The sequence below is a fragment of the Taurulus bubalis genome (assembly GCF_910589615.1).
Source record: "Taurulus bubalis genome assembly, chromosome: 16".
Classification (NCBI taxonomy): Eukaryota; Metazoa; Chordata; class Actinopteri; order Perciformes; family Cottidae; genus Taurulus; species Taurulus bubalis.
The window spans coordinates 18,728,396-18,747,506 of NC_136604.1; the positions used below are offsets into that span (position 1 = coordinate 18,728,396).

The 19,111-nt window shown below is 44.4% G+C and overlaps 2 protein-coding genes across 2 annotated transcripts; one reads left to right on the forward strand and one right to left on the reverse strand.

Annotated features, from left to right (window-relative positions):
- The first annotated feature begins 329 nt into the window (after positions 1–329).
- Positions 330–3,588, forward strand: ccka (cholecystokinin a). The gene is made up of 4 exons (XM_079232059.1): positions 330–354; positions 995–1,115; positions 1,242–1,397; positions 3,240–3,588. Exons 2-4 carry the CDS (start codon positions 995–997, stop codon positions 3,374–3,376), a joined length of 414 nt encoding a protein of 137 aa, XP_079088185.1. The 5' UTR covers positions 330–354; the 3' UTR covers positions 3,377–3,588.
- Positions 3,589–10,084: 6,496 nt separating this feature from the next.
- On the reverse strand, positions 10,085–19,105 carry trak1b (trafficking protein, kinesin binding 1b; the record flags this gene model as incomplete). The annotated part of the gene is made up of 16 exons (XM_079232060.1): positions 10,085–10,685; positions 11,218–11,343; positions 11,920–12,025; positions 12,124–12,409; positions 12,885–13,003; positions 14,569–14,843; positions 15,363–15,599; positions 15,692–15,768; positions 15,847–15,984; positions 16,083–16,157; positions 16,249–16,379; positions 17,340–17,418; positions 17,527–17,620; positions 17,746–17,846; positions 17,938–18,054; positions 19,055–19,105. 16 exons carry the CDS (start codon positions 19,103–19,105, stop codon positions 10,085–10,087), a joined length of 2,613 nt encoding a protein of 870 aa, XP_079088186.1.
- Positions 19,106–19,111: the final 6 nt, after the last annotated feature.

Genomic DNA, 19,111 nt, shown 5'->3' on the forward strand with positions numbered 1-19,111 from the left:
TTTTAATCCGGATGATTGCCTGTGAATGTTCACAACACGCAGAGACACTCTTTTACACATGTCAAACAGGCAGCTTCTGAATTTTTATGAAGAGCAAACAATAAAGACGATAAAACTGAAGCACGCTGTTGGTAATGTTGAGTTCTAGCAAATATGCTCGCATAAGGCTCGCAAACACACCGAGGAATACACAGGATGTACGCTGAGGCAACACACACACACACACACACACACACACACACACACACACTGGGCGCTGAGCGTGGAGTATAAAAGGGGCATCCTTCCCACTCAACAGAGAAGTGCTCTCCTCACTCTCACACACTCCTCTGACACTGAACCTCTTTCCTCAAGGTAAGGAAACCGCTATTTCTTTATTATTGTATGACAGAGCAGAGCTTTAGGCATTTTACAAGATGTTTTTTTTAATTTTGTGAAAATATTCTCTTCACAATCAGACTGGGATTCAGACATGGAAGCAGTTTTCATGAAAAAATCCAAAGAAGAGACGCACATTTTTAAATGTTTTGTCAATTATGCGTTGATTTATTTTTCACATGTAAAAGCAATATGTATGCAAATACATACCATTTGGTTTATTTGTTCTGAAATTAATAGAAGGTTTAGATTTTAAATAATTAACATGCATTACTTTTTTTTCTTCTTCATTTTATACTCAATTTATTACCAGGGATGTTTCCCCCAAACACAAATGTGTGGAAATGAGAGATTCTCTCTGCGCTCACAGTCGGGTCACTTTGACCCATCCGTCCACTGCGTGCCGTGCCCCCTTTGGGTGACAGTGTGATTGGGCTGTTTCAGATTATTATTTGTTTCGTGCAGTCAGAGCGGTCGCTATAACTGTGAAAAGAGCAGTTGTCTGGCAGACGGGCTCAGCTGTGGTTTCTCAGTGTGGACCGTTGAGCCAGGAGACGCGAAGGCATCTCAGATTCATTGCACTTGTCCCCGTGTGCCTCTTTCTCTCCGTGTTCAGATGACTGCAGGACTGTGTGTGTGCGTCGTGCTGGCGGTGTTGTGTACGAGCTGTTTGGGGCTCCCCTTCTCCTCCCAGCCGCTCGACGAGGGCCACCGCTCCTCGTCCGCTGCTTCTGAAGGTACAGACTTGTCACTGCGGGGGATGGAAAAGAGAAAAGAAAAGGCACGTTCCACTAATATATCGCAGTAAGTTTCCTCATCTGACATCTGCTCTTTGTGTGTCTTTGTGTGTCTGTGTTGTGCAGCTCTCCTCCAGGGTGACATCCACACCTTGGGAGAGCCCCACCTCCAACACAGCCGCTCTGCCCCCCAGCTGAAAGCTCTTCCTCTGGATGAGGAGGATGCAGACTCCCGAGCCAACCTCAGCGAGCTGCTGGCAAGACTCATCTCCTCCAGGAAAGGTGTGTGTGTGTGTGTGTGTGTGTGTGTGTGTGTGTGTGAGGATGCACACGTGTATTTGTGTGTTATTTTGCATCATACCTGCGGCACCTGCAACATCTTAAAGGATATTAAGGGAGTGGATGCGAGTGTATAAAGACATCTGGCAACTGCATATATCTGCAAAATAGGTTCATTTTCAGAGACAAAGTACTTTTTCCCCTTCCATTCTCCTCCCCTCGATCTCGCTAATTACTGGAATCAGCGCACAGCCAGCTTTGTAAAATGGATTAGTGGCTCTGAAAAGCTTTTGTGGTTTGAAAGAGCGTGTATTAGTGAGCGCAGCCTTCCGGTCATTCTCCTCAAACCATCTTATTTCACTTATTTCCTCCCGTCTGACGCTCAAGAGACAAAGCCCTCGACCCTGTCCCAGTTCCTCATGTTCAGCGCTCTGATCTCTCTGGCTGTGTGACACAACACACACGCATATACTCAACGTCAAGACCTGAATCTTCTGTCAGGCTTCCAGAAACCTTATGTGTGTGTGTGTGTGTGTGTCCACGTCTCCATCGCAGAGCTACAGGCGTGTGAAATGTTCCAACATGTGATCAAAGGTCAGAAAAAAAGACTCTCCGAATGCTCTGAAGAAAAGTCTTCAGCTGCATTTACATATTCAAGCTGTAAAGTTTGAATCGCCTGCTGTTGCATAAGCGTCAGTCAAATAAATGCAAAAACAGACAGTGAAGACAATGAAATGTCAAAGGGCAGATTGAAATCGATTAAACCAACGCGTGTGCGTGTGTTTGACCGTGCGTGTGTGTTTGTGGGTGTCCGTGTTCGTGCGCTCGCTGTTCACTGTGCATGTTTGGGTGTAGGAGGTGTCGTTGTCGAGCCTTCTGCAGCCAATCTTCTCAGCACACCAGAGAACTTAAGGGAACGTGTGTGTGTGTGTTCTCGCGTGTGTGTGTTGCGTAGGAGGATGTGGGTGGACTGAAAACAGAATCTCTGCTAGCGCTCAATTGATTACCAAAAGGATAGCAAATCCTACTTCTGCTTCACAAGGAAGGGAGGTCACGTGTGGGGGAGAAGAAGAGGAAACGAGGGCGAGATGTTCATTTTGAGGGAATGGACACCCGTTGGTGCACATGTAGGCGACGCTTCAATAAACACACACATGCATGGACACACAAGGGGACGGTAATCGTATGTTGTCACCCTGAAGTCCAGCTGGTGTTGGAACGTCCCCTCTTACGCAACATTTTTCAAACTCGAATAGTCTCAGAAGACAAACACAAATCAGCTGTGGAGCTGCAAAAACACTTTTGCCTCTTGAAGGTATGAACACCAGATTGTGAAAAGCGTAATTCGCTGAGGAACTCAACTAACTGCTTAACTTTGGGCAAAAAAAACCCAAACAGCTGTGAAAGTGATGACATGTCTTTCATATTAAAAGCATCAATCACTGCAAATACATTTTAGTGCATGAAGACTAGTGAGAGCATCACTTGTGTCCTATTTCGCCCCAAACTACCACCAGATTTAATAGAATGATGATATTTTAGTTATTAAAAAACAAACAAATGAATCCTCTCAGCGTGTTTCAAAGAATCAAACAAACACATTTACTCTTATTGCACCACATTTCAGACTAGCGTTCGCCAGCTGTCGCTACGCAGAAGCAAACCAGAAGCGGGGAACACAAACCCAGTGAAGTTTTAAGCCGCTCTCGTGCTCGACAAACTCTGAGTGAATACTGATTTCCCTCCTGCTCTGTTCCTCCTCCACCCACTCTTTCTGTCACCTCCACTCCTCCTCATCCTCATCCACTCCTCCTCATCCTCATCCACTCCTCCTCATCCTCCCAGGTTCTGTGCGTAGAAACTCCACGGCAAACAGCAGAGGCAACGGACTGAGCACCAACCACCGGATAGCAGACAGGGACTACTTGGGGTGGATGGATTTCGGCCGCCGCAGTGCAGAGGAGTACGAGTACTCCTCGTAAAAAGGAAAGTCACGGCTCAGACCCCTGGGAAAAAGGAGAAGAAGAAGAAGAAAAAAAAAAACATGCAAGCTGGCTCCCCACTGTCTCACAATAAAGAGTCGATGTATGATGTATTTGTTGTACATTTGTTTGTAAAACTGTAATAATGCAATATACATATGCCAAATTTTACAGAAAAGCTCTCACTGTTCAAGGGTTGTTTGTTTCTGGTTTCCTCTGGTTTCTTTATGATTTTGAGTGGAAACAATTGGGATGGTGTGAAGATCTGTTGGACTGAATAAAGATTGGAAATATCACTCTCTGCATATGAATTATTTCAATACAATGCATGCCGCTTAAATCAGACCCAATAACGTTCATTGTGTGTCAGAAAACAGGATTACCTGTGGCGCCTCATTACTACTGCAAATTACTAATGTTATTGTTATGAAACTAATACATCACCAGCGACATTGAGGGTGACAACGTGAGTGTGTGTGAATACGCTTAACACACACACACAGCTGCTCTAAAAGTCACTTTGTTGATGGTTAATGAGGACAACGGCCTTCTGAATAAAAGAGGTTATGAAATCACGATTAAACACCGAAAGCGTTTGATTTGTTCCATTTTTACCACGTTCCAAAATCAGTGTTCAAACTAATCCGTCCAATTCCATGTCTTCCTTTTCCTCTGAATACACAGAGGATGGCTGGTGAGAAGTTATTGGCTGCTTTTACATGAAGAAGAAAAAAAGCCTGTGTCTGTGTCTTCCCACTGAAAGTCTGCCACTTCCTTCTCTAACATTTTAATTGCGAGATAAATTATTCCTTTTGGCGAGGAAATGTATTTTGATGGGGATGCATGAAGGAAGATGTCACTTTGTGGGACACATGCATGTTTAATGTGTAAGATTACAGCACTATTCATGTGTTTATCTTATATTTATGACCCCCCAAAATGTCTGACTATCCTGACTTTATCTGAGCTAAGTTTGTCCCTGGAGCTGTTTTCAGCTCTGAAGGGATCAATCAGAGCGTTATCACGTAAACCGGATTTGGAACGTCACAAACTCGATAGCCAATCGCTGTCCCCGTAAAGTGGACACGTTATCACGTCGGTTGTTATCGTCTTTAATCACGGAACGGATCGCTAAACCCAACTAAGTGGTTTTGTTTCCTAAACATCCTGTGAAGACGGTAGTTGATTTTGAAAATACAATATGTCTAACGAGCGAATATCCAGAATTACTCAATGAGGGGAAAAGATTAGATGAGCTTCCAGCTGCTTTTCAGTTGTTTTTTTTTACAAAGGAAAAGATGTTTAACTGGGGAACTGCATCGATTATTGTATGTAAAGAGTATTTGAACCCACATCCGGACCTTGTCCCTCCAGATAGTTAACAGATCATTAAATCTTTATTGAAATGAGGATCTGAGAGAAGTGCGGTTGTCTGTTCTTGTCTGGAGGAAGTCTGAACTCATCAGTGTTGTGGATGTTCATTCATCCAATTTTGGGTTTTCTTTTAGCTTCATATCTTAAAATGTCTCATAGATGTGCTCTGTACGCATCACCATGAAAGATGCAGATCCCTGTCGTGCATTTCTTATCCTCTGTAGTTTTTGCAACATTGATCGTTGCATGTAATAAACTAAACGTATTGAAGTAAAAAATCCCTTTCATCCCTCTGCTATTCAAATGAAAACAAACAGAGAGCAACAATTCTTTAAACTTCTTTTCCAGTGTCAGAGGTCACAACGATGAAATGAGGCGAAATTGCTGGACTGTGGTGGATTCTGGGTAATGATGCTGGTGTGATGCATGTAAAGGGAGATATGACTGATGCAGAGATAAAGGGGTCAGCGTGCCGCCGCACATAGGAGATGAAAGTCAGTGGATGCATCGTTCAAGAAGCCGGCCGGGGAACGTCGGAGAATATCTTCAAAAGAGCGGCGTGATCATTATGAGCTTTAACGTCTGAGCTAAATATTGAAACGGGTTTGAAGCATTTCGAGAAACTGATATCGGTTTGAATTATTAAAGCAGGCTCAAAATAAACCCTAATATTGCTTTTGGCTAACAGCGTTGTAGAGAGATTTGGTTGTTATGAAGACATTTTTTAGCGTGATGAGAAAATTGTTGAAACTTCTTGAGGCAAAGGCAGTAAAAGAGATTAGACGTTTGACGTGATATTGACCCACAAACAACAAGGACGAAAGAGCACACCTGCAGAAGGTGTTAGTGAGGAGGAAGAGGAGGAAGAGGAGGAATCTGAATTCTGATGAAGGGCCGGGCGTGTTAAGTGAAAGACGTGTCTGCGTGAGTGAGAGGTGCAGCGAGGGATCGATGGACAAAGCAGACGCGGTGAATTATTCAGAGAAGTGGTTTTTGGACGCCTTGGGGCGAAATAGTGGGTTTGCCCTGTGTTTATATATATATGTGTGTGTGTGTGTGTGTGTGTGTGTGTGTGTGTGTGTGTGTGTAGGGCATCGAAGACACTGACCCCGGACCGAGGTTGCACTTGAATCAGAAATTTAAAGAGACTTGAGTTTCCGAGAGGGCTGTGGGAATTGACTCAAACTTTCTGTTTAAAGATCTGAGGCCGACTTGAGAGTTAAAGGCTCTAAGAAGGTTTAAAGGCTTCAGAGGGACTGCCAGTAAATGTCTCCACTGTGTGTGTGTGTGTGTGTGTGTGTGTGTGTGTGTGTGTGTGTGTGTGTGTGTGTACCAACAGATGTGTGGGCATGTGTGGATGTTGACATCTGCCAATGAAGCAGCAACAAAAGAAAAAGGCAGAAGAAGCGAATGTGCAGCTGCAACATGGAGCGACTCGGGCACTCACACATGCATTAGTGCTCTGGGTTTGGTGTGCTAATGGGCAAAGCCACACACTCATGAAAGCAACATGAGCTCCAAGAGTGTGGCTGTAATGAAGATCCAGCAACGGTGACGAGCAGATGGTCCGAGCTCTTCCTGGATCCTCTACGCGCTCGTCTTTCATTCTTTTCGTCCTGTCTGTCTCCAAAAAATGTTCTGTTTAACCTCAGATCAGCGTTAGTCAATTCAAAGGCCTTTTACTGGCATGCGGAACCGAGGAACTCGATGTGAAAGACGGGAAGCAGAGCGTTCTCCAAAAACCTAAAAATGTAAAGCTCCTGTGATATTAATTCATCTCTCGCAACCATCACCATGTTACACAACAGAACATAAAGATAGTGATGGAGGAAGCTACACGTCCTATTTTGAGAACACTTTTACACTTTGTTGCCAAAAGTTAAGGCCCTTACACATTGGTGGGAGACGAATAGAAAAATGCAAAATACTCACCTGCAAATATTTTGCATCAAAACTATCCATATAGTACTATTCATGATGCAAATCTGTTGACCCAGAGCAGTGTCTGGCAGTCTGTCTGGGGTTAATTGTGTTACGATAAGCTACTTTATTGAGTTTCCTTTCCTCTGGTTAACTGTTATACGTCACAGTGCTTTTATTGTGAAAGGTAAGAACAGAATGAGTGGATCTGTTCTGCCATTGTCAGGGTTGAAAAAAACAATAAAGTTTATTATCTTGGTTCGGACTGCCTCCAGTAAACTTTATTGTTTTTTCTGTAGCACAGCTGGTTAGCTTAGCTCAGCACAAAAGACTGGAATCAGGGAGAAACGAGCCAAAAACAAATCCTCAAGAGGTTTCTAGCTTCTTTTCAGGCTTGGACGAATTGGATGGAATTTGTGGCTGAGATGTCGAAGAGTCACAGAGGTTACAGACGTAGGCGGTAGAATATTAGCATCTACACTGCTGATCAATAAATGAATGAAATAAATACCCGTTACTGCTGCAGAGTCGCTTGTGCCGGGAATGAAAGTCGATTGTGACGTCGAACCTCAGGTAGACTAGCTGGTGCCTTTGGCCTCAGCTAATGGAGATCCTTGTAAATAGATAATGAAATAAATAAGTAAGTAAGTAAGTATGTAAGCAAAGTATGTAAGTACAGCTTTATTTGTGGGTGCTAGTGTTTTTTCTTCTTCTTTTTTGTTGAGTTGGAATTAGGTTTAAGTTACACATTTTGATTTTATTTGAGTTATGGCCGGGTTGATATGATAAGGGACACATGCACAGGACACGCCTCCTAGTTAGTTGTAACCGAATGAAAATTAGTGAAATTAATTGTTTGGGATCAATGAATAATAATAATAATAATAACTTTATTTATATAGCACCTTTAAAAACAAAAGTTTACAAAGTGCTCTACAGAGAAGCAAAGCATATCACGTAATTTAAATACTGGTAAACAAAACCATACCATAAAGGCAATGAATACAAAAAATATATAAAAAATAACCAAAAAGAGCAAATGGAATAGAAAACAAACAAATAAATGTCTGTACATATAGTTGTAAAGTCACATCAATGCTGTCTGTGACTTCTGGTCGGATGTCCTGCGGTGGATTTGATCTTGTGATAAATCACATTTCCAGAACGTTTTGCTCAGAGGACAAATATCCAGTGAAAGACGTCAGTGACATCTGAAACAGAGTTTCATCTCATTTCTTCGTATTAAGACTCCCCAGCTGCCAGAGCAGCATTTTTTGATTATTGCCAACCTCTCGTTCACCCTGCGGCTAATAGAGGTTTAATAAGCAGCGCTCATCATGTCCCTCAGAGCACAAGAGATACAGATGCTGAACGGTAATGGATTATGACTGTACTTCACATGCCGACGGTTTTCTGGTTATTCAGGAGCTCCACCTGCTGGCGGAGGGGAAGACGGTGATTACCTGTCTGGGAATCTTCTTTTCATGTCTTGTAAAGGGAGAAAAAAAACCACACACAGACGGGAAAATCCTACGATTCAGTTGTTGGGATTACACAACTTTTATTTTGAAAAACCCTCATTACACGATTACCCCAATTACTTATAGTGATGTGTGGTTCTTGGATGCCATTACTGACGATTTAGTGACAATGAACAGTATATATAGTGAGCACGTGTGGGACTATTTTTGAATGAAAAATAGGTTAAATTCATAGGATTCATTTAAATAAATAAACACAAGTGCAACGACGGCCCTTTGCCACCCGTAGTCCAACACGAGAAGAACAAAAAATGATCAAAAGTAGATAGTCGAGGCACTGTATTGCTTCATTTCTCCAAAAGCTTTCGGACCACAACGGGCTGATCGTCCTCTTCCCTCGCTCCTCTCTCCCCGTGGCCTCAGTGCATCGATCCGTCCTGTTCGGCGGCCGCATCAACTTCCCCGTCTAACGGCCAATTAGGAAACTAAAGCAAAGTCTCTTAGATACTGACTTAAAATCCATGTCATGATTTGTTGAAAAAGCGACATGTCAGGCTCGCACCTAATCACGTCAGGGGGGATTTGGGAAGGTTTAAGGATGAGAGAGAGGGAGAAGGTACGGTGACGTATCTTTGTGTATTTGGTGTAACGTTTCATTTATAAAATGTTGGATCTTAATCCAGTAATAGAGGGGAAGAAAGGCATGGTTTCGTGCTACAGAGACTACAAAGAGCCAACTAGTGCGATGGCAGATTAAACACAGTGCAGCTGTCTGGGAGGACAACATCTAGCCAGCAGAGTCCGTCTCCAAAGCAGGATGTGAGTGCAGCACTGGGGGATGTCTCAATATCTCAATATATATATATATTATGCTTTTAATTGGTCAGTTTACCCAATTACATAACATTCTATATAATTGTTTTTTATAAATTAACACATCTGAGTCATTTCAGAGTAGTTTCATAATATGAGCACATAAAATCCAAACTCACTGCATATATAATAAAACGTGTGTGTTAAGTTATTTTGCTTTTGAGATCACACCGGAGGGGAAACCAATTCATTGCTCTCCATTATCTTTATGTTGTGCCTCCTCGTCCTTTGTCGTCTGCCAACAAAAAAATGAAAAAAAGTCTAAAAGCTGCTGTGTAGTGGGATGAGCTACATACAGGTAGGAGTACAGTGAGCCATCATCAGAAATAATGGGAAGACTTCAGGATCCTGTGTAGGAAGCATTTTGTCCAAATGTCAGATATTAAAGCATGTTGCGTTAGCTAACTACGGTTAGCTTTTCAAAAGAATCCTTTGACATGCTGAAAACAAATGTTTTTAGCTAGCTGTAGGCATTTGTTAGCCTTTTAGCCCTTGGTTGCATTTAATTAAACACAAGTAGAATCCTTCAAATCAATGCATCTGGATGAGCGGCCATTTGTAGGTGTGAATATGTGAGTAGCCGGCTAAAGCATAGACTGTCTGTATAAACTAAACAGAGTAAGTAGTAATGTTCCAAAGCGTGGAGAGCCAGACAAAGGAGAAAATGCTTCATTCACACACTTATCTTCCCATTGCTAACGGCAGATAAGTGACACATTTGTTCGGCTCATTTACGGAAACCAGTGTAGCATTTAGCTATCGTGGAATTAGCAAGCTAGCTCGCTAGCTAAACAAATGACCACGGAAAACAGTTTTACGTCCGTCATAATCTGATTATGTTTCCATGTGCGCCGCTGATTGTCTCCCCCTCCGGCTCTGTCTCGGTGCATCACCTCCTAGAAGCACTAAAGCGTGGGTCGCGTCTGTGAGGAACCACAGCAGTGACAAGAGGCGGGTCAGTAGTGCCACGTTGTTGTCGTACAGTTTGAACAGTGTGAGTCAGTGTTCGGGCTCCAGGCGACTGATCAACAGTCGGTCCGTGGCCCCGCCTGGCTCCAGACTACTCCGGGGGCCCCGGGGCTTTCATGGCCATGCTGGCCCCGACCATGGATGGATAACTCGGGTTCCTCCTCATTCCATCCGGCCCAAAAGGGGAGCCGGACCTGCGCAGCCCGCCGAGGGGCCCCATCATGGGTCCGGGTCCGGGGCTCATGGCTCTGGCCCCCGGACCTCCAGCCACGCCCAGCCGCTTCACCTTGTCCAGCAGGTTGAGGTTGTGGACGGTCACGCTAACGTCCGTCTGGCATTCGCAATCCTTCCCCCTCTGCCGGCCCCTCATCCTCCCCGTCACCTCCTTCAGGATGGAGCGGGCCGGTTTGGAGGTCAGGAAGTTGTCGTAGGAAGGGCTCTTGAAGTCGAAGCCGGCAGACGTCGGCACAGCTGACGCTCCCTGTCCTGTGGGCGAGCTGGGAGGGCTGGGGCGGTGCAGAGGGTCGGGGTGGGGTGCTCGGTTCGGGGTGATGGAGGTGCTGAACAGGACTCCTCCGTTGCCCGGGCCGTACTCCAAGCCCGGGCTCTGGTGGTACATTGCTGCGGAGATCCCTCTCTCCTGCAGGAGGCGCACTAACCCCAGAGAGGTGCTGGTGGTGCGTGTTGCATCTCTGCACAAACACGGGAAGCAAAGGAGAGTCACGTCACACAGACTGAAAAAAGTTACGTGGATCCTAACAACTAGGGCCGGAGAGAATTAAAAAACATAATTTATCGTCTTTCAACTGAATTATATTATGATGAAAACATGTATTTACATATCATGATACACAATGTGTGGTTATTTTGTATAGTGTGTTCATCTATTGAAGGACCAGGAAACCTGATATATCCTGATATACATATATATATATATATATATATATATATATATATATATATATATATATATATATATATATATATATATATATATGTTGTTATTGAGATATATATATTATGTCACAGGAGATTTTAGCCCTATAACAGCAACGCAATCTGCTTTTTTCTGCATATCAGTGAAACGTAAAGGCAAGTAAACTTACTTTAATAAAGCAAGACATGTCACAATCTGCCTACTTATTAAGAACATGTTTTTCTTATAGTAGAAAGAAGACCTATTTTTAGAAAACAGCTGTAAATGAAGTGGTGCATTAGCCGTGCCTGAGGTTAGTCGAGGACTCGGACGGCCTGAGGCCGAGCCTGCGGGCCGTGCCGGGCGTAGCAGCCGGAGTTCCCAACAAGCTGCTGGTCATCACGCAGGACGACGACGCCGGTACCGGGTTTAGACTGGAAGAGAAAAAATATTAGAAACACGGAAAACATGATAATTACTCACGATATCTCATCATTTTCATACATGCACAGGGGACTTTGTTTCTTGAACCACAAGCACCTACATGTATTATTTACGGCTGTCGAGCAGACGACTTAGTGGATGTTGTTGCTTGGACGCGTTCCCACCTCAGCAACTGCTGTTTGGGTTTTATTTGTCCAGTGGTTGTTATTTAGTCAGACTGAGTGCACATCTAGCACTCTGAAGGGACATTATCACATTAAGCTGCATTAATATATAGATTTTTTTTGTATTATAACCCCATGAATCCCATGAAATGTAGCGCACAAATAATTATAGTTTCTTTTTAAAAGCATGCAACATTAAAAACAGAGGCTCTTATAAAAACACATTATTTCATTATGATGTTGCATGTGTTTGAATACGGCTTATTGCAGCAGAAAAGCAAAACTTTGCAGCTGTTCATTATGAATGAATTTAAGATCAAAGAGAACCTTTGAGAGACTCGAGGGGGGAGGGGCCACAAACAGCTGACGTGGATCAAACGTGTTCTCGCATCTGTCGCTTACCTCGGCGTGACCCGCGTCAGCTCGTCGGTCGGGTGGAGGATCCGACACGTCGTGAAGGTGTAGGTAGAGCTGGTGTGGGCCATGCATTTACCCGGGTAGTATGCAGCTGCGAGGAAAAGGCGAACGCATTAAAGTCATTTAAAACAACCAGAGTATACATGAATACATAAATACAGTATGTACAAATGGACAGTGCGTCCTCACCCAGGATGTCCGTGTTGCTGAGATGTGGCGATGGGGACGGGGATAGTGGAGAGAGTGGAGCGAGGCTGGGCGGAGGAGGCCCGAGGTTTGCGTCACCCGCGCTGGAGGTGGAAGTGGAGGTGGAAGTGGAGGTGAAGGAGGAGGTGAAGGTGGAGGTGGATGTGAAGGTAGAGGTGAAGGTGGGGTGCACGGCTGGCGAGGCAGAGGCGGAGGTCGAGCAGGTGGGAAGATTCTGGAAGTATTGCTCCCCCGGATCCTCCTCGTCAAAGCTACCCCAAGGATACACCTGCAGACAATGCAGCAAAAATCACTTTAGTTATTGGAAGTAAGGTAGACGGTATTTTGCAAGCAATAAATCAAGTTATACCATTTTTTCCTAAATGTCTAAATAAAGTCCATCCAAGCACATTTCCTCTATTGTTCTGTTAAGATGTAGCTGCATTATCATTGCATTCTCCCGTGGAATTAATTCCAAGGAAAAATAGCATAAAAATGAATGTCTCGTGTGAAAGAGGTGGCGCCATCTAGTGGCGAGGTCGCAGTCGTTTAAAAGTTCTCCTGTGTGCCAAGTGTGAAGTGATTTAACGTTGGCCAAGGTGAAAAAGATCCAGTGTTTGGTTTGTCCTCTCTGGGCTACTGTAGAAACATGGCAGCCGGCTCCGTATGTAGACATAAAAAGCATCATTATAAGGTAACGAAAGCACAAAGATTCTTACATTCCGGTGGTAAAACACTAAGAAAACATACAGAATGATGCTGACCTGCTCCAGCTCTAGTTCGAGGGGTCTGTAGCCCTTCGGCACGACTCCCGGCCGGGCGTCCAGGATCACCCCGAGGTGCGGCTGGGCGAGCTGCTGCCAGTGATGCAGCGTGGCAGAACCTGGTGGAGAGACATGAATACTGCAATGTACTCAACATCTTCAACTACACACACACACACACACAACTAAACACTTGTGACTCTTGATATGTAACCGATTATTTTACTGTCTGTCATGTAATGCTTTTGATATGTAGCTTCCTGGAAAAGACAGCATTGATCACAGCGTGTCCTATAAATGTGTAGTTATTGGTTTTGTGTTACTGGTGCAGGGTGTGTATAGATATCTCATACATATCACATACAGTAGTAACAGATGGGCTGATAAAGAATATGCAACAAAAACAAGAAAAGTAACCATTAAAAGTACGTATTTAATGCTAATAATTGCTTTTCTAATAATTATGTTTCACAAGGGCATCCATGAAATGAGGAGAAATGCTGGAGAATGAGCTTCAGTGATCAAGATGACAAACAAAGACGACACGAATACAGAGATGAAGAGCAGAGGAGTACGATGAAAATGAAATGGAGGAGCAGTTAGAATGAGAAAAAGGTTTTTATTACCACATGAAGAATTAAACAGAGAAAGCAAGCAGTGGCAGAATGAGGAAACAGAAATCATAAAAAAAACAGGAAGTTAAATGATAAATAGTAAAGCAACACATAAAGACGGAATAATATTTATAATAGGAAATGAGGAGGTGTAAATACAAATAAACAAATGGATGTAAACAGAAGCAATCGTAGGGTTTCTTTAGGCCTTTCTCACTCAAACCGATCTCACTGCATCTCAATGATTAAGGATTAAGGAGGATCATAACATACAGCGCGAAAATAAAAGTCATCGACTCCTCTCTCCTCTCTCCTCTCTCCTCTCTCCTCCGCTTGCAAGCGAGGAGAGGAGGCCAGGAAGCCAGGAGGCCAATCCAGGATGTTCAAACTAGGAATTGAGAAAGGCCTCCTGACATGTCATGGAGATTTTAGCTGTGCTTGGAAGTATGAGTTATGACCAGCAGAGGGCAGCACAGGCCAACAGCAGCCATCTTTAGGGTTAAATCCTCACTGAATCAGAGGGGAATAATTAAATGCTGCTGCTGCTGCTCTCTGGGTTCAAACTTGTCTGTCACATGAAGTAAAAACACCAGCTGTGACATCGTTAAGTGTTACACTGAGTGGAATAATGTCCATCTAATTTTAAGTCTGTTTCCTTTCGCCCAGACGGAGGTCAAGATGTTTGAACACCCGTCATAATCCCGCGTGTGTGTCTGTCTACAGCCATCCCCTCGGCTGTGTGTCTTTGTAATAGCTGTGTGGAGATGCAAAGCTGCCTGATTTGTGATGGTGCATCAGAGACCAGAAGGAGTTGAAGAGCATGAGCGGCAGAGGCCTCTCCTTGGCTGCCTTCATCTTCCTGCTTCCGGCTCGCTCTCTGGCCCACCTCCTCCCTCTCTCCCTGTCTCTCCCGGCTCCGGTCTTCCTCGCCCATCCCCAGCCTCCCACGGCCCGGCTCTCCGGCCCGTTCTCCCCCTCCGCCCCCCAGCTGCACCCGCTCCCTCTCTTTGTCCAGCCTTCCCGCTTCCTCCCCGGCTCGCCGCCCACCCCGCCCTCCCATTCGCCCTCACCTTCGAGCGGTTTGACGATCTGGAGCTTGTCAGGGAGGTAGGGCCCTCGCGAGGCCCAGAGGTGGAGGTTCCCGAGGGACATGATGCTTTCCGAGGGGGTCAACGGGCTCCCCTGGACCGGGGAGTCACGCGGACCTCCGTGTCCTCCCCGTCTCCGCTCCTCGTCAAAGAAGCGCCTCTCGCTCAGGTTGTTTTGCCGACGCAGGGACAGGCGGCGCAGGGCGAGCCGCAGATCCTCCGCTCCGTAGGCCTTCTTCTCCCGGCCCTCTGTGCTGCTGCAGACGGGGACCAAATATGTTGAATTATGTAATAATGTTGTATAAACTCTACATACACATACACATTTTGACCAATGGATTTCCATGACTTTTCCATGACTTTAAACCAAATTTCCATGACCAAACATTTTGTGAAATCTCAGTGTGAACATGAAAAAGTGAGAAAATGTAGTATTTAAACTAACAATGAGAATTCCAAAGCATACAGTAAACCTTAAATGACACAAATGAATGAGAGACAATAGTTTGATTAAAAGAATAAACATTTATAAAGATGCCTGTATGGATGCCTGCTTATATTTTGAGCGTCTTTCTTTTAAAAGCATATTAATTATTTCAAACTTATGGGATTTTATTTTTTTCAAGGACTTGTCCAGGCCTGGAAATAACCATTTTAAAAGTCCATGACTTTTCCAGGTTTTCCATGACCGTAAGAACCCTGATATAACATTTGGTACAAAGGTACATCTAAAAACCTGTCTGTCTTTCTAACCTATTAAGCCCTCGCCTCCTCACCTATCCTGATTGTCTCTCGTCTCCATCAGGATGCTCTGCGTTCGGTTGTCGCCGAGGTCGACCTCGCCGCCGTACACGCTGGAGTGAGGTGTGCAGAGGCCGCTGGACTGGGGCGACGTACGCGCCGACAGTGACTGGTTGGAGCCCGGGATGTTGGCGTTGGTCGGGGTCAGCGAGCGCTGGCGGACCGTCTGGTTGACGTTCTTCACCGTCTCAAACACGCGCCTCCGGTGGAACCTGCAGACAAACCAAACGCATGAGGATGAGCCAACAGTTTGTGTTGTATTTCTATGACGTGAACCCTTTTCGGGTTTTGCCTCCATACGTACTTCTGTTCCTCACACTCGGGGTCGTCCAGGCTCAACTCCTTCCTCATTGTTCCCTCAATCTCAGCTGCCAGAGAATCCTGCAGCACAAAGCCCTCGTCGTGAAGGAATGGACGACACACACACGCACACACACAAACACACACACGCTCCCTCACCATCGGGTACAGTCCCAGAGGATGGAAGCGTCGAGGGGTCCCTGCAGGGAAGTTCCTGTTCCTCAGGTTCTTCAGCTCCTCCTGGGCCTCGTGCAGCATCTCTATGCACTCTAAATACTTCTCATCCAACTCCTGGAGCTGTTTGAAGACAAATCTTTTGGAATTAAAGTGTCTGGTATCAGCTTGGAAAGCAAGGGAACGTGGTCACGACGACAGGGCGGTGACGTGGAAGTTACCTCTGCTGTGAGTTGCTTTTGGGCATCCTTGGCTGCCACCAGGTGTTGAGAAAGCTCCTCGTTCTCCACCGCAAACTAGAAACACACGTGCAGGTTTGAATCAGCACAAATGAGCAGAGTATACTAACGGTGAACTTTAAAGTCAAATGGGTTCATGTGTGCTCACGGATTTGGCTTTTTTTTGCAGGTCTACTATCTGCGAGAGGAGGTGTGTGATCTCCTCCTGCTGGCGGGAAGCATCGTCGGTCTTACGAGCCAGTTCCTCCGCTATGGTGGAGATTTGGAGACTGGACATCCCTGATAGGATGGGAAGGAAACGTTTAGAGGGAGAGACAAGAGACGTGGGAGTAAAAGGAGAATCCAGGTCAGTCTCAGTAAGAGGTTCAGACCATTTACCACTGTGCACCAAACCAGATTATTCTAAGGACCACTTTCCTCTGCAGAGACCAGCAATGTTAAAATTATGGCTCGACCGAAGAAAGTCTGAGTCAAGTAATCGATTAGTTCTGTAAAACTGAGTTTCTTCTCAAAGATACACACAAAAGCACCACTGTGTTTTCATTCATCATGAAAAAAAGCATTAGGACAACGACGAAGACCAAGAATGACCTTTTCCCCATTAAAAAATTCCAATCAAACTGCATTTAAACAACGTAACTAGTTTGTGATATAGATAGATATATAGATACTTTATTAATCTCCAAGGGGAAATTTCTTGTCATAGTAGCGCCGTACAACTTGATATACACAAGTTAAATAAATATACACAAAAGAATAGAATACAACTGAAATATGAAATATATTTACAGCCGCAGTGTATTAATTAATTAAGCAAATTAAATGTAAAAAATAGATGCAAAATGCAAAGTATGAATGTGAACTGTAATAGCATACACGTGTACAGTGATGAATTAATCCACAGAGGATCTAGCAAGCGGCAATATGTCAGAGGTCACGTCGACCCTAAGCACAGACAAATTGTGCATCTGAAATATTTTATTGATAAAAAACAGTTTTACATGATTGATTATCATGTGATGAATGTAATGAATAATCATGAATCAATAATTATAGACTTGGGTAAGTTGGACTGCAATTGTCAGGCCTTTCCACGAGGCTCTCGCGTGCCACCAGCGGTACGCAGACCGCAGTTTGGGAATCCCTCTTTAAGTTATTTAAGTTTCCACACACTTACACAAACCCAGAAAAGCTGAATAAAACACAGATAAACAAAAGCAAGAGTGAGACAATACTTACGGAGCTCCTTCACGCATTCGTTGACAAGCTGCTGCTCCTTTTCTTCATAGACTTCAGTCTCTGATTTCAGATGGTGTGCCTGCGTATGAGCACGCATTAAAACATTAAAAACACCTTATAATCCCACAAGTGTCTTACATCATGTCCATGTGTGTGTGTGTATTTGTGTGTGTGTGTGTGTAGATACCTCTGAGCGGAGTGAGAGATTCTCGTCTTCCAGCTCTTTGAGTTTCTTCTGCAGTGTGCCTCCGAAAACAGTTTCCACTTTACTTTTCTTCCACCTTTTGACAGATACATATATACGGTAAACGTATGCTTTTTACACATCCATAGTGTGTAAATCACGAGATACATATTTGCAGATTGGAGCAGCGATAATTGAGTAAAGAAGAAAAAGGACGCTGACGTCGGGGAGCTGCTGGACTCGTCCTCGCTCTCCTCCGCTGCGTTGGTGTAGAACTGCAGCAGCTCATCCTTCAGGTTCAGCTCGTGGTGCAGCTGGGACACCTGGAAGAGGAGCGTTTATATTCATGAAGAGGCTGCGATTCATTTGAAAGCTCCGGAAACTAAGCGACTGAGCGGCGCTGGAGCAGCAGACCTCTTCCGTGATTTGCGCCACTCGCTCCTCCAGGTAGTCGTTCTGCTCCGTCAGACGTCGGTTCTTCTTGAGGAGCGACTGGCCGATTCTCGCCGCCAACTCCAGATCTCTCTCTTTCTATTGGTGGGAGGACAGGCAGGTTTAGCAGCATATGCTACAAGCACTGAGCAACTCAACGATCGCATGCACCAGAATATTCTTCAATTAAACAAACTGAGGAAGGAGGAACGATTCAAAGCCAGCGCTCAACTTCAAATGCCAAAGTTAAAACCCACCGACCAAGCCAGACATGAATATCAGCCACATCAAGACAATTACAGAGTCAGCCCACTATAAAAATATATCAACGGTTAAAGGACTTCTGAGCAGGATTTGGAAAACTTGTCCATGCATCACTGGTCACCCTAAAAAAAAAAATCAACAAGGCAGCTTCAGCTGATTCAGAACGCTGCTGCTCACTAAAACCAAGAAGGTGGATCACAACGCTCCAGTTCTGAGGTCCTTATACTGGATTCCTGAATTGATTGATAAAACATTACTGTCGGTTTATAATGCACTGAATTATTTCTGATCCTTTTCTACATTATGGACCATCTAGACCTCTGCTTTCCGTCCCCCGTCAAATCTAAACCTGGAGAAGCAGCAAACAAACTCCCTTTCCGTTTGCCCCTGACTTTACATTAAATCAAATATACAGTTCTTACACTGCACTGTGACTTTAATAACTGTATTCTATACCTGTCTTATTCTATTTGAGCTTTGTTTTTTCATTATCTTTGGCTCTTTAATTTCTTTTGCACTTTGTCTCGATGCTTTTAAAGTTTTTTTGAATTGCCTTGTTGTTGAAATGTGCTTTATAAATAAACGTGCATGCCAATACATCAACATCCCACGACATTATTACATGTGTTCCTGCTGGCGTCCTGTGGGGGAGCAGCTTCAGCCGCTGCAGGTACATTTAAAGGAAGAATTCACTCACTGCTTTCTGTGTTGTTTTCATACCATAATCATATCTCATTTGGGCAAAATCTAAAGCGGAGCATCTTCTCAGCTGATTTAAGCTAATTAAAAATACCGAGCGCAGCTTTGAATCACACGGAGAAAGAGGCCGTCTCACCTCCTCCAACAGACGTGTGACAGCGTCGATGTCGCTGTAGGTCTTCGTCATCTGGCC

What these genes read in the sequence shown, in the direction of transcription:
- ccka (XM_079232059.1), top strand. Translation starts at nt 995, where the DNA reads ATGACTGCAGGACTGTGTGTGTGCGTCGTGCTGGCGGTGTTGTGTACG. An exon ending in CTCGTCCGCTGCTTCTGAAG is followed by an intron (nt 1,116 to 1,241) that starts GTACAGACTTGT and finishes TGTGTTGTGCAG; the next exon opens with CTCTCCTCCAGGGTGACATC. An exon ending in ACTCATCTCCTCCAGGAAAG is followed by an intron (nt 1,398 to 3,239) that starts GTGTGTGTGTGT and finishes TCATCCTCCCAG; the next exon opens with GTTCTGTGCGTAGAAACTCC.